The 14,166-nt window shown below is 41.5% G+C and overlaps 1 protein-coding gene across 2 annotated transcripts in view; it reads left to right on the forward strand.

Moving 5' to 3' along the window:
• Positions 1-14,166, forward strand: part of Pcsk5 (proprotein convertase subtilisin/kexin type 5) — a 424,235-nt gene that overhangs the window by 38,697 nt on the left and 371,372 nt on the right. For both annotated transcript variants that reach the window (XM_052188627.1, XM_052188618.1), the window contains exon 2: positions 6,974-7,078. In XM_052188627.1, the coding sequence (XP_052044587.1) occupies positions 6,974-7,078 (105 nt within the window). The remainder of the gene's footprint in view (positions 1-6,973; positions 7,079-14,166) is intronic.

The raw sequence follows: 14,166 nt of genomic DNA on the forward strand, positions 1-14,166 counted from the left end.
AGCCATTCTTGTATTGTGCAGTTATGAGATTTTCATTTTCATTTGAACTTTTTTTTGTGTGTATGTGCTTATTTGGATGCAATTTATGTTGTCTTTTATGCAATGTCTATTTCAATGTCTGACCATTTTAATTTGTGGGATGGAGTTATAATAAATTATTTTTCAAAAAAGGAAATGAAGTATTTGGGGAAATCTGTTAACCTAAGAAGCAAGAGTGAAAACCAGGCAGACAGGTAGCCCAGGAGAGATGATTGATAGGCTTACCATCAAGTACTAACTGGTTATCTGCCTGTTCTGCTTTGCCTGAGATTGTCCGGTTTCCCACTGCAGGGCATATATCATTCCTGGGCAGGCTTCTGCAAGGTTCCTTCTACAGAGCCCTGTCGAGTGACAATACAGAACCATTTGCAGGGAGACGATGCTGATAATTTTTAACTATGAGCACAGGTGGAAGGAAGTATTGGTGATTAGTGATCTATGGAAGGCCACACAGTTCTTTATCAGGAACAAAGTCAGCATATGAGTGGGGCCTGGCACACACAACTCTATCTTATCTGTGTTGTATCTTACCTGTGATGGGAGGAGTCAGGGCTATGAGGAACGTTCTCACCTTCTGTTAGATCTGAAGAGCTTAAACAAATTATCACTGGTGATTCTGCCCAATTATCTTACTTCATTCATACTTATCTGGCCAAATATAGTTGTGCCTGGAAAATCCAAGATGCTGAGTTCTGTAGTCAGTTATTCATACCTTAGTATAAAATAGTGTGGGAAATTCTTTCTTCAGAATATGCTTTGTTGCTGAGAGTATAGTGGCAAGGAAATTCTGGGTACCTTAGTGAGAGGCTACTTTCAAAAGATGACACTTTCAAAGCTTGAGAGAATTAGGAACAAAGAATGAAATTCATCTTAGGGGAGCTGGCTGTTAGGCAGACGAGAATTGTAGAGTTGTGCAGAAAATGTACTTTTGAGGACCAAGGTCATTACTCTTTTCCTTTACACAGAGGAAAGGTTCGACCTTAATATGTCTGCTGTTGGTTTCACACTTCATATATCCCATTTGTTCCTGAAATATTAATACAGCATCCCTGTATCAGTTATATTCTGTCCCCTGTTCAGGTCCCTGTTGCTTTTATATGATATAAACACACTCATCTTTTGTCTTCCATTGCTCCAGAAAATCTAGATGGAGATGCTTATAGATAATATTACTGTTTAGTTTCATGTCTTTTTAAAAATAACTCACAACATGTTACAGCTTTTTTCTTCTTAATGTTTCTTAAATGCCCTCAGCAGGATCAGTTCTATCTAAAGAATATAAAAGACAAACATCTTGCCAAGAAGGGACATTCATATTAATAAATGCAAAATAAATATGCTTATACATGTATGTTTTCTTTTTTGGAAGGCAATGAATTGTTTTGTTTGGATGAAACAAAATAATTGGATCAATGTACATCATTCCTTCTGCTGCTGTTTTGGAAACAACAGTGTCTCAACCCACAGTTGTCACAATCACATAACCTTGGCAGGCTCAGTACCTCAGTTAAGGCCAAGTGAAGCCATTTTTGTTGAAATCAGTCTCAGTTGGATAGACTTACTAGAGATTATGAACCATATGGCGCTCTATTGTATATGGTTTTAGCAATTTGATGCTTATGATTTTTAGATCCTTCAGCAAGCTCTTCCATGATCCTGTTTGTGTTGGGCTCGGAACAGACATGTCACAGCCTCAGTGGAGCGTGCAGGCAGATGAGGAGGTTCCAGTCTTAGATTGATACCTGTGCCAATCGGGCCTTAACTACAGGCACATTTTATGGTTCCAAAATGATATAATAGAGCTGTTACCCCATTTTGGCGAGTGGCGTAAAGGATGAGAAAGAGGTGTTGAGGGTGATATTTGGTGGAGGTGTTAGCAAACATAGTTGAGTTGTGGAAGTAAAGGTAGGTGGACAGCATGACTGGAATTGAGAAAACGGCGACAAGATGTTAGATTGCAGAGGGAGCCTGGGACAGGTCCTTCAGGTCCTGATTATATCCACTCAGTGAGTTTGCTAAAGCATAACAAATAGCTCCTGTATAAGTGTGTTTGCTATGATATTCCTTTCTGACTGACCTTTAGAAATACCGTGAAAGACTGACTGATATTATTTAAGAACAAAAGAAACTACAAGAGGGTTTTAGGCAGGGGTTTGGCACAACCTTGCACCCATGGTGCATTTGTAATGATCATTCCAGCTAACATAAGTATTTGAGAGACAAGAGTGGTACAGTTGCATGAACAGCACCTTGTGATCTACAGGATGTCAGAGTGGACACAGTGGGTCATCCAGGAGCTTTTGTCTCATTTTTGCCAATAGCAATGGCTCTAGAGTTAGGCAGTAGAGCATCTCTGAGCTGATTGTCTAAAGGGATAGATAGTTTAAAAGAAGTTCCAGCATGTCCACTTTGGAGTTGTCAGAGAAGCGTGCGATAAGAGAATGCAGTCTGTAGTCAGCTAATTTAGAAGGTGGTTCTATTAATAGAGAAAACAAGGAGGGGCAAGCTTTCACTACTGCCCTTGGTTTTTGCAAAGTTATAACCCGGTCCACAACCAGAAAGCTAAGGGATTAGGAAACTCCTATATGTATAACTATATGTATATCCACGGGTATAACTCTTACACAATCTGCAGTTTCTTGCCAGCTTACCTAAACAGCAATGGCAAAAACATCACCACCTGTGAAGTATCAGAGAGTGTTCAGGCAGCTAGGAAGCAGATGCTAAGATCTCTGTCATGGTCCTGAGCAGGTTCTTCAAGAACAGGCCTGGTGATGCTTGATTTTGCTTTATGTCTGGCTGGTATGATCTGTGCCATGACTGGTTGCTTGCCGCACAAGTAGAGTTTAGCATCATAGTTGTGCTCTTCGGGAAGACCTTCCAGAAGGATGCTGCACTGCATCATTTAAGGTCATGGACAGAATCCATGACAGAACTGAACTAGGCTCACCATAATGCTAGTGGATATTTACCAAGCACTTAATCACAGCAGTATGTGTTTGGATATTCCCAGAGCCCCGGATGCTCCTTAAGTCAATTAGAGCTAATGATATTTAGCTTCTAGAACTCTTGGGGATTAGGCTAAATCTGATAATATCTAGGAGAGGAGTAAGATCCCTAGAACAAGTTTAGCTGTGGTAAATGAGGCATCAACCAAAGAGCTACAGTGTGACACCACACAGCTTAGTAGTAGAATCAGTATCCGATTTGCATGTGTGCTATTTCAGTTCTTTTTTTTTAAAAAAAAATAGGAATATTTTTATTATTAGAGTTTTATAACACACATACACAAATGTATGTATATATATATATATATATATATATATATATATGAGACATTTGATCATTTCCCCTCCACTCCCTACCCTGCCAACTCCTCTCAGATCCTCCCCTACTCCCTGTATGCCTCCCAGTTTTGTATCCTAGTTTTTATTGTTGTTGTTTTTAAATAACCAACAAAGAGTCAAATTTGTGCTGTCCTTATTTTCACATGGGTGGGGCCATCCACTGGAGGTTGACCACACTCTTAAAAAAATTGACTCTCCTTACTATGAAAGCCTTCAGCTATCAGGAACTCCTCTGTCAGAGGTGGAGCTTGGGGTGCCTTTCCCCTTCTTGTGGAATGCTAACTGGCTAGATCTTGGGCAGCTCTAGTGTAGGCAACAGTGGCTACTGTGAGTTCGCTGGTCCTTTCTGTCCTCTGACTCTAGGAATGCCCCCTACCCATCTGGGTAACAGTCCCTGACCTTCAGGAGAGTTGGCTAGGATACAGCCTTCCCATTTATAGCTTTGTGTTCCAGACACACATTCTCAGGATGTGAACCAGCTGTGAGGTTCTGCACTTGCTCTGTGCACGTCTCAAAGGAACTTCTTTAATTTTTAATGAGTTTCTTTTTAATCACGAAAAAGCTATGTGCATGAACAATGAAAAGAAGGTCTCCTCAGTTTTTTGAATTTTATTTATTTTTATTTTGGAGGGATACAATTTTCTTTTTGATTGGATATTTTCTTTATTTACATTTCCAATGTTTTCCCCTTTCCAGGTCTCCCCTTCGGAAATCCCTCATCCCATCCCTCCTCCCCCTGCCTCTATGAGGGTGCTCCCACACCCATCCATCTACTCCCATCCCTGGCATTTCTCTACACTGGGGAATCGATCACCCTCAGGCCCTAGGGCCTCACCTCCTACTGATGATTTTTATTTTTAAAAATAGTTTTGCAATGATATACAACTATACATACTTTCTTTTTCCTTTTTGCAACAATTGGACCATATGATAGGGTGTGTGCTTCTCTTTATTTTTATCTCACTATATCTTGGGGTTGGAACTACTTTTGCTTATGTAGGAAGGATTAATGACCTCTTGATGGCATCTGGGTGTTTTGAATATTTTCAGAGTTTGCTCTGACATTGGTTTATAGGTAACAATCTGCACAATGCACCTTTAGAAATAGACAGATGGTGTGCAAGGTTAAGATGCAGTTTAGTCTCTTCAAACCCCATCTCACTGTATTCTTGCATAACCTTCACTGCCTACATACCAGTGTTGTCATCTCATTTGGTGTTTGCCAGTGAGGGCGGGATGAGAAGGGCTAATGACAGTGCAGGCCAGGGTAATCCTGATGAGGGAAGAGAGGTGAGAGATGAATTACAAAAGATGAGAGAAGCAAAGCTAATAAGCTTCCAACAATGGCTGTGTGCCAAGCAGTGACTTGACCAGACACCTCATATTCTAACATCCATTTTGCCATTCTAACCTATAAATATTCCTTTTTTAAAAACCTTGTGTGTGTGTGTGTGTGTGTGTGTGTGTGTGTGTATGTTGTGTGTGTGTGTGTGTGTGCTCACTGGAGGACTCACTGCCTGCTTCTCTTGCTGAGGAGCACTGAGATGGAGGACTCACTGCCTACTTCTCTTGCTGAGGAGCACTGAGATGGAGGACTCACTGCCTGCTCTTCTTGCTGAGGAGCACTGAGATGGAGGACTCACTGCCTTCTCCTCTTGCTGAGGAGCACTGAGATGGAAGACTCACTGCCTTCTCCTCTTGCTGAGGAGCACTGAGATGGAGGACTCACTGCCTTCTCCTCTTGCTGAGGAGCACTGAGATGGGGGACTCACTGCGACTCCCTTGGTTTTATACTCACTTATTTTTCGAGGCATTTTTGTAGATCAGGATATTATCCATTTGAATAAAAAAAATGTGAGGCTTCAGGCTCTCCTCTCAAGTTTTAACGATATGGCAACATCACAAAGTCTCACAAGGAGACAATATCTAAATCACACAAAATATGTGGTGAGAGCATAAAAGGAGATGGACCTTAGAAAACACCCTTTAATGATAAAAAAAAAATTAACCCGGGCCAATGACATTTTAATGAAGAAAAGCCAAGGTCTACGTTGTACCAGCTGGACACCATCACCAACCACAGTGGTCATTCCTGTAGTGTAGAGCCAAGAGTGTCTAGAGAATTAGACATTTATTGTATTTGCCTGAAGCAAGGAAAGTGTCACTGCTAAAGAATGGAATATGAGCACTGCAGTGGTCTTAGAAATTAACTAGCTCAAAATCCAATTTTACCAAAAAGGAAACACGGGCTCAAGAGTACATGCTGTTCAGCTGGGGTATCAGCTGGAATGAGATACTAGACACAAGCCCTGCCTGTGAGATTGGGTTCAGTTCTCACTGGGTGATCCACCAGAGTGTGTGTGTGTGTGTGTGTGTGTGTGTAAACACATGGAGACAGGTATGTAAAGAGGCCAGAAATGACCTCCCTTAGTTGTTCTCCATCATACATTTATTTATTATTGTTGCTTTATGTTTGATTGTATGTAGGGGATTGGGTGTGCATGAGTCTTATAGTGAAGTGGGGCATACCAGGGGATAACTTTATAGACGTGTTTCTTTTCTTTCACCTTTATGGGTTCAAGGGATCAAATCCCAGGAATTGAGCTTGCAAAGGCAAGTGCCTTTGGTGAGCCATCTTGTCTATACCTTATTTTAGAAGAGGGCCTTTCAGTGAACCCGGAGCTCACTGATCAGCTGAACTAGGTGGCTAGCTGGCCAACAAGTCTCAAAGACTCTGGTGTCTCTGCATTCCCGTCCTTGAGCAATGGGCTTCTTTCTATACATACACTGGCATATCTAACTTGTACGTTTTTGCTGGGAATCCAGACATGAGTCCTCATGTTGTATATCAAGCACTTTACCAACTCCTGCCACAAGATTACAGTTGTTGAACATTTTGTTCATTTGTTTTCAAAGTAAGCAAGACATATTTACAGGCCTACTGGTTTTAACCAAGAAAGAATGAAAATGAGGAAACCAAATCATGTTAAAAGAAAAGGATATAAGGTAAAGTAGATAAAGCCATTTATCCTCAGAATAAGCTCAAAGATTTTTCTGGGAGGTACTACTCCACTTGAGGGCTGTGCGTACTGTCTCTTGATCTAAGTAGTGCTGCTATCTGTGTGAATGATCAACTGTTTAAGACGTGTTTCAGATCAACTGTATAAATAACCCATTGGCATCCTTTGTTGACCAGCCCTCACAGCAAACAGAATGCAATGTGTTTTTATAACTAGAAAGCTATTTGACTTCTTCCTTCTTTCCCACATTTGGATATAGATTGATATAGCATTACTTAAAATGCTGCATATAAATTAAACATTAAACAGGCGATATGGAGAAGCTAACTGCCCCAATAGAATCGTTAGCTCTGCAGCCAGCGCCTCAAGGACACTCATATTTCATATCGGATGTCCTTCTTTTGAAAAGTGACCACCAAGGTTCAAGTGACATTTAAGTATATCAGGCAGCTGCATAATTTATGGGCCATTTTGTTTTGTGCTCTTATTTTAACAAAAAAAAAAAAAAAACATGGACAAATACTGTGTTCGGGAATTAACATATTTACTTTGGTCTTCTTGCCACAGATCGGTGCTCTGAAGGACTACTATCACTTCTACCATAGTAGGACCATTAAAAGGTCTGTTCTCTCCAGCAGAGGAACCCACAGTTTCATTTCAATGGAACCAAAGGTAAGAACACCCAGTTGGATGGGGGCCAAGAAGCAATGCTTCTGCATTTTTCATTGGCAATAACACTAGGAGCCAGTGGCCGAGCATGAGGCTCCTGTTTCCACCTCTGTCACAGTACCCTTTGGTTCAGTATCTATCTGCCCTAGGGGCACATTACTCAATGGCTTGATTTTTACCAACATGCCACAGTCATCCCATGTGTGGAGCATCTCAGGTGTCGCTATAGGTATAAGCTTTTATGCATAATTGAGAGGGTCCACATCTGGAGAAGAGATCAGTTGAACATGTCTAAAGGAAGAATATGCTATCTCTCTCTATGCATGCAGCTTTAGGTACTGCGAGATCCATGGGTGATATTTTTCCCTAGTTCCCTTAAGGCACTATTGACTCACATTCATACTTGCTATTTTTCTTAGTATTGATAGTCTAGAACCAAGCCATGTCTGGGACAGAAAGCATGCTTGCACCCATGGGAACAAAAGCCAGCTCCTACTCTTGGGGATTTCTCCATTTTCTTCTTGTACTTGGTCCTTTGGGGCTGTAAAGCAGTATGCTTCTGGTCAAGGAAGTAATGACCAGCACTGAGTCTCCCATTGTGATAACATGAGGTGACTTTGGCATAAGATATGGTAAACTAAGAAGAATTGGGGACAAAGTAAGAGATGACAGCTATGACACTGACCTCAAGTTAAGTAGCTGTCCTTACTAATTACATTGGAGAAAGAAACTGACCTCCATAAAATCAGTTCTTCAATATGTGTTGAATAATGAAGAAACAAAGGCGCCTGTCCATGCCAACATATCTTAGACCCTCTTTGGGTTTATTATGGTACATAATTCAGTAATTATGCTATTTTGCCTCTTCTCCTCCATTTGACTTTGGTTTGCCATGGAACTCATTCTCAAATAAATCAACAAACAATTTCCTGCCAGCCAGCATAGCAGCCTCAGCTAGACGCTCTTGGAAAACTGAATTCCTTGTTAAAGAGGATCTTACATGGATTCATGTGCAAGTCAATGTATGGTTGGAAGTCTGGCCTTCTGTTATGGGCTATGGTTTAGTTTATGTCTTAGGGTTTCCACTGCTGTGAAATGACACCATGACCATAGCAACTCTTATAAAGGAACTTATAAACTCTTAGCTGGGACTGGCTTACAGTTCAGAAGTGTAATACATTATCCTCATGGCAGGAAGCATGGCAGCATGCAGGTAGACATAGTACTGGAGAGGTTGCTCAGAGTTCTACAACCAGATAGGCTGGCATGACAGCAGAGAGAGAAAGAATGACACTGGGCCTGGCTTGAGTGTTTGAAATCACAAATCCCACCCTAGTTCCATACTTCCCTCAACAAGGCCACACTTACTGCAACAAGGCCACACATCTGAATAGTGCCATTCCTTGTGAGCCTATGAGGACTGCTTCCGTTACCACACTCTGTTTAAATTTGCCTTGGAATATTTCCTTGGGATATTATGGCACAGTGTTCATGACTGTGAAATTGTATTTCAGTAGTTAGAGAAAGTACATTTCTTTCAGCCTCCTCCCTTCTGTGTGGCATAGAGACCTCCCCTAATATGTTCACTTCAGCGGTGTGCAGATGATGTGTACATATTTATTTCTATTTCGAGTAATTCTTCTGGAGAGGTAATCTGTTGGGACAGTTTGAATTTGCTATGCTTTGAAAGCAGTCATAGTTCTTTCATCTGTTGAGCAACAGTCCTGAACTTTGGCAATCAGCATGACTTCTGTTTCAAACGTCATGTGCAAAGTCCATGTGAATTTGAAAAGTTGTCTTGCCAATTACGAACGGAATATGTTGAGACTTTGTTTACCTGAGAATTTACTACATAAAGAGCTATTTGCATCCTTAATTATCTTAGGCATCTTGGTTTTCTCCCCCATGCCCCCCATCTCTGTGCAAGAAATAGCTTGTGTATGATCCTATAGACACCTTGGATCCTGGGACATCCAGTAGCTAAATACCTACGCTTTTCAAAGACTCCAGGAGTGTAAGGCCAGGTAAGCCACCCCAGCAGTTCCTGTGTTGGTCTGCCTCCTATTAAAAGGGACATCCAAAAGTAGGGCTATGCCCTAATCTCCAGCCTTGCAGGTCTGCCTATAACAGCCACCCAGACTACCACAGAACTGGGTTTCTACCTTTTCTTTGTATTGCTGTAGTCCACTGATTCACTGGATATGCTTTTGAGCCCCTAGTGTCTCCAGACCCATGGCAGGCTCTTGATTCTTCCCGAGTTACTGTCAGGGTTAGGATCCAGGATAGGATGACGCTTCTCAGTGTTGGGGTTTGGGGAATAGGAGATAGAAGGTGCTTTCCTCCTCCAACTCCCTCCGAGAAGCTCAATTAGCATTTTTTATTTTCAAACTTGAGAAGACAAAACAAAACTCACTTAATTTAGAATTAAGCTGTAAAAAATAGGTTTCTGGATTCCCCATGCTGTCAAGTTTCCCTTCTAGTCTGAATCTGTGTACACACAGACACAGTCACACACATTCCCATGGATATTTCCTGAACATTCAGAAGGGAGATGCAAATAGATTCCTTCGATTCAAACTCCTATAAATCCTGAGAGCCAGGGATGAGGTAGACTCCTTTGCATAGCAAGCATGAGATCCCATACCTGGTTCACAACAGTACTAAACAAACAAATAGCCAAGAGTACTACATTAGAAAACAACCCCAGGGTGCATTCATTAAACATAAGGGCACTCTACACTATCACCGAAAGCACAATAATGGAAGTCTGGATGTCAGCATTGGCTTGGTGTTGTTACCTAATATACAGGCTTTACATTCTCAGTGCCTTCTGTGGTCCAGGATCACACCGAAGTGTCCCATGGCTCCCAAGTCTTCATCACTCCTTTATAGTCTCCAGCTTTCACTTCTTTGGAAGAGTTTCACCTAGTAATTTAACACAATATATTAAAGATGCAAGTCACTCTCCGAGTGGATTTACATTTGGCCACATAGCACAGGGGCAGGTGTACCTTTCTCCGCATCTGTAGAGGAAGACAAAGGATAGTAGTTTATTCTATTGTAGATGTTGACTTTAACCTTATGATAGTAGTTTATTCTAGTGTAGATGTTGACTTTAACCTTATTCACTCCCACACATTAACATGGCATTGTGATTGTGATTATCATTTTAAATGACAGGGATTCACAGACTTCTGAGATGACAGCACTGGCATAATAACAACATAGTCTGGCAGGAAGTGTTGGCACATTCTAAAGTAGTGGGACAATAACTTTTCCATTCTCTCTCTCTCTCTCTCTCTCTCTCTCTCTCTCTCTCTCTCTCTCTCTCTCTCTCTCCCTGTGTGTGTGTGTGTGTGTGTGTGTGTGTTATGCACATATGCACTCTCTACTTTAAAACTGCTGCTTTTCACTGAGTGTGGGCATGCTGATAATTTCAGCATTCAGGAGACTGAAGCAGGAGGAGTATAATTTTGAGGGCAGCCTTGGATACATAGTATGATTTTACCTTAAAGTAAGTTAGTAATTAATTAAGTAAGTAAAGTTGTCATTTCTCTGTAAATCTGTAATTACTTAATAAATATTTGGTAGGGAGACATTTAAAGATAATATATACACAGTCTGTTTTCCTTTGCTATAACCAAATGCTTGAGGCCAGATAAGATGGAGAGGCATTTCCTTAGCACTTGGTTTTGAAGGCTGAACAAGAAACATAGTATTATCTCTGGTAACATTCCACATGATTGTGTTGCCTTATTCATGGCATTAAGGGGAGAATATATGTGAGAGATTTTACATGGCAAGACAGGAAGCCAGTGAGTAGAACAGTCTTTTAAAATAATGCTCTCATGGGACTTACTGGCCTCCCACAAAGCCCTCACTTCTTAAACATCTCGTTAGCGACCAGGCTTTTGGGTCCAAAATCTTGTGGACCATGACACACCAAAGCCATAGCATTATGTAAATTTCCATGTGCTTGCCTTGCGTGCTTCAGTCTGAGTTAACCTCATGAGAGGATGAGATGATTGCGCCGGCATGCCAGTCACTCCTTAACATACGGTGGAGTAGTTGGTGTGCTAGAGCAGGGGCACATCTATGGGATCGCACTATGGGGAATGGCTTGACGGAGGACATCGGTGAAGTTAGCTTCATGTTAATTTTAAGTCCCACCTTCTCAAGAAAGGGAAAATGGCAGGTTGGTTGAAGAGATACACACACCAAACAGTCTCGGCTTTGTTTGCGCTACTAAATTCCGTGGCTCCTTCTGAGTTTACTTAGAGGGTTCCAAAGAAGTAAAGGCCAAAGCAGCAACATTGTGAGAATAACCCTCTTGATTCTAAGGAAGTTGTGCGGTCAGCTGGGGCTCATGGACCTTGAGAGTAAGAATAGCTTTCACTCCCACACATTAACATGGCATTGTGATTATCATTTTAAATGACAGGGATTCACAGACTTCTGAGATGACAGCACTGGCATAATAACAACATAGTCTGGCAGGAAGTGTTGGCACATTCTAAAGCAGTGGGACAATAGCTTTTCCATTTCTCTCTCTCTCTCCCTCTCTCTCTCTTTCTCTCTCTCTCTCTCTCTCTCTCTCTCTCTCTCTCTCTCTCTCTCTCTCTCTGTATGTGTGTTATGCACACATGTGAAAGTATTCTTAGCTGCTTGTGCATGTAGAAGCCAAAGGCCAATATAGGATATCTTCCTCTAGGTTTCTACATTAGATCTTTTACTTTTTACCTTAGTTTATGAGATAGTATCGCATTGAACCCAGAGCTTGCTTTTTCTGGCTAGACTTTCAGATCATGTCTTTATGACTTTACCCACAGTCATGCCCTCAAGCAATCATCCTGGATTTTTTTGTTGTTGTTTGTTGTTTGTTTGGTTTTTTTTTTTGTTGTTGTTGTTTTTTGGTGTAAGTGGCAATGATTCTCCAGAGAAGCAAACTCTTTGGAAATAACAGTCTACTCTCATTCTCAGAGCTTCTGTCTTTTTAAGTACTTAATTTTAAAATGTGTGTATGTGTGTGTGTGGTAATGTGTGGGTCTGTGCAGGTGCCCAGAGTGTCCAGAGAGGGTGTTGGATACCCTGAAGCTGGGGCTGCTGGTGGGTGAGTTCTATCCTGTATGAGTCCTGGGGCCCAAAGCAAGTCCTGTGTAAGAGCTATACAGACACTTGTATGTGCAGTTACTTCTCTAGCCCCTCTAAGAGTTTATTAATTAATCTTGTATACATCTTTGCTAGCCACAGCCAAAGTTATGAACACCCTCATCAGATGCTTTGTACTTATATAAAAGCCATGTATGTCTGGGCACACACATGTCTATGACCCCAGGGCTGGGGCAGGGAGAAAGATAGCTGCACCTAGGGGCTCTCTGTCCAGTAAGTTTAGTCAAAGCAGTGAGCTCTAGGTTCAACTAGCAACTCTCTCAAAACATAGGGTAGAGAGTGATAGAGTCCAGGAGGCACCATCTCTAGGACATCGTGTAGAAGTCTCTCATGTGGCCTGTTATCCAGGCACATGTAGGGCAGAACAGGTGAGCAGGGACCATTTCTCTCTTTTTATATTTCATCTTTTCCAAGAAACAGAAAACTTAAATCACAAGTTTTTGACTAGAGACGTAGGGCATTTTAAGGGAAAAAGTATCCAAATATAAACAGACATTAGGCAGCCATGCTCTCTCTGTGTATGTGTGTGTATGGATCTCAGGAGAACAGCTTTTTTTTTTTTTTCATGTTAGATTTTTATCTGGAAGGTTCTGGCCTTTCTATCTTTCATCTTTTCTAGTTCTTTTCTCATATTTAGATCTCTTATAGATTGATCACCTGAATCCAGGACAGGCTCAACTTGTACTACAGACCGGGACTAAAAGGAACTCTTTCTTTTTCTCCATCACAGGGATGGCTGACTGTCTCAGTGGTGAACTGCCCAAATGTCATGAAATCCCAGGCTCCTTCCATTCAATCTCTTTCCTAGGCAATACTGGCATAGCCCCTGTGGCTCTGCTAAAGAGAGTATTTCTAGATCTAAGGGTAATAAGGAAGTTCATGTGAAATAAGGCAAAATGCCTCTGTATTAACTTGTGAATTTTAATCCTCCTGCCTCCCCTTCCCGGCACCGCCTCTCCTTTTGCCTTCCTGAATCATAGAGTGGAATGTCAGGGGTGGGGCAACAGCTGTGTGAATATGGGAACACTTGGCTTATTCTCCTGGAGAAGCAACTGGCGCCAAGTCGGAGCAGCCCAGGATTAAGGTCAAGGCTTCAAGTCATCGGCATACTGCCCTGTTGGCTACATTTGTACATAAGCCATTTCCTCTGATAAGAACTAAGCATTCAAGAGTTGTCTATCATCGGAGGGAAGGATGGGGGAAGAAATTAATGAGAGATAAACTGGCAGAAAAATGAAAAAAATAATTCTAGTTCCTTTGTGTTCCAGCTTGCTGCCTTGAAATTTTCAAATTTTCAAACTAAAATTTGAGTTTTAGATGTGTGCTCTCTTCTGTTTTAGTTTTAATGGATCTCTCTCTCTCCCTCTCTCTCTCTCTTTCTCTATCTCATTTATTATATGTAAGTACACTATAGCTGTCTTCAGAGACTCTAGTAGTGGGTATCAGATCTTGTTACAGATAGTTGTGAGACAGCATGTGGTTGCTAAGATTCGAACTCAGGACTATTGCAAGAGCAGTCGGTGCTCTTAACCACTGAGCCATCTCTCCAGCCTTTCTCTCTCTCTCTCTCTCTCTCTGTGTGTGTGTGTGTGTGTGTGTGTGTTTGCCTCAAAATTGACAGCTACACCTCTCTACATATTGTGAAAGAGTTGCACAGATCAACTTCACATCTGCTAACTCCCTTTTCACCAAAGATTCATTTTGTAATTCCAGAATACTCGCTCATTGTCAACTGATCTTTAAGTGACCCATGGAGGATACAGCACATCAGTTAGCTCTGTTCTCGCCCTGGTCAGAATCTCCTACTTGTGCATGCAAATAAGCTATCCATGCACTTAGAATCCCTGAATATATCAAATGCGTGCAAATAAGCTGTTGACACAGAATCTGCAAAGTGACTTTGTAGGTAAAGAAACCTTTAG

This window comes from Apodemus sylvaticus, chromosome 1 (assembly GCF_947179515.1).
Source record: "Apodemus sylvaticus chromosome 1, mApoSyl1.1, whole genome shotgun sequence".
In the NCBI taxonomy this organism is placed as follows: domain Eukaryota; kingdom Metazoa; phylum Chordata; class Mammalia; order Rodentia; family Muridae; genus Apodemus; species Apodemus sylvaticus.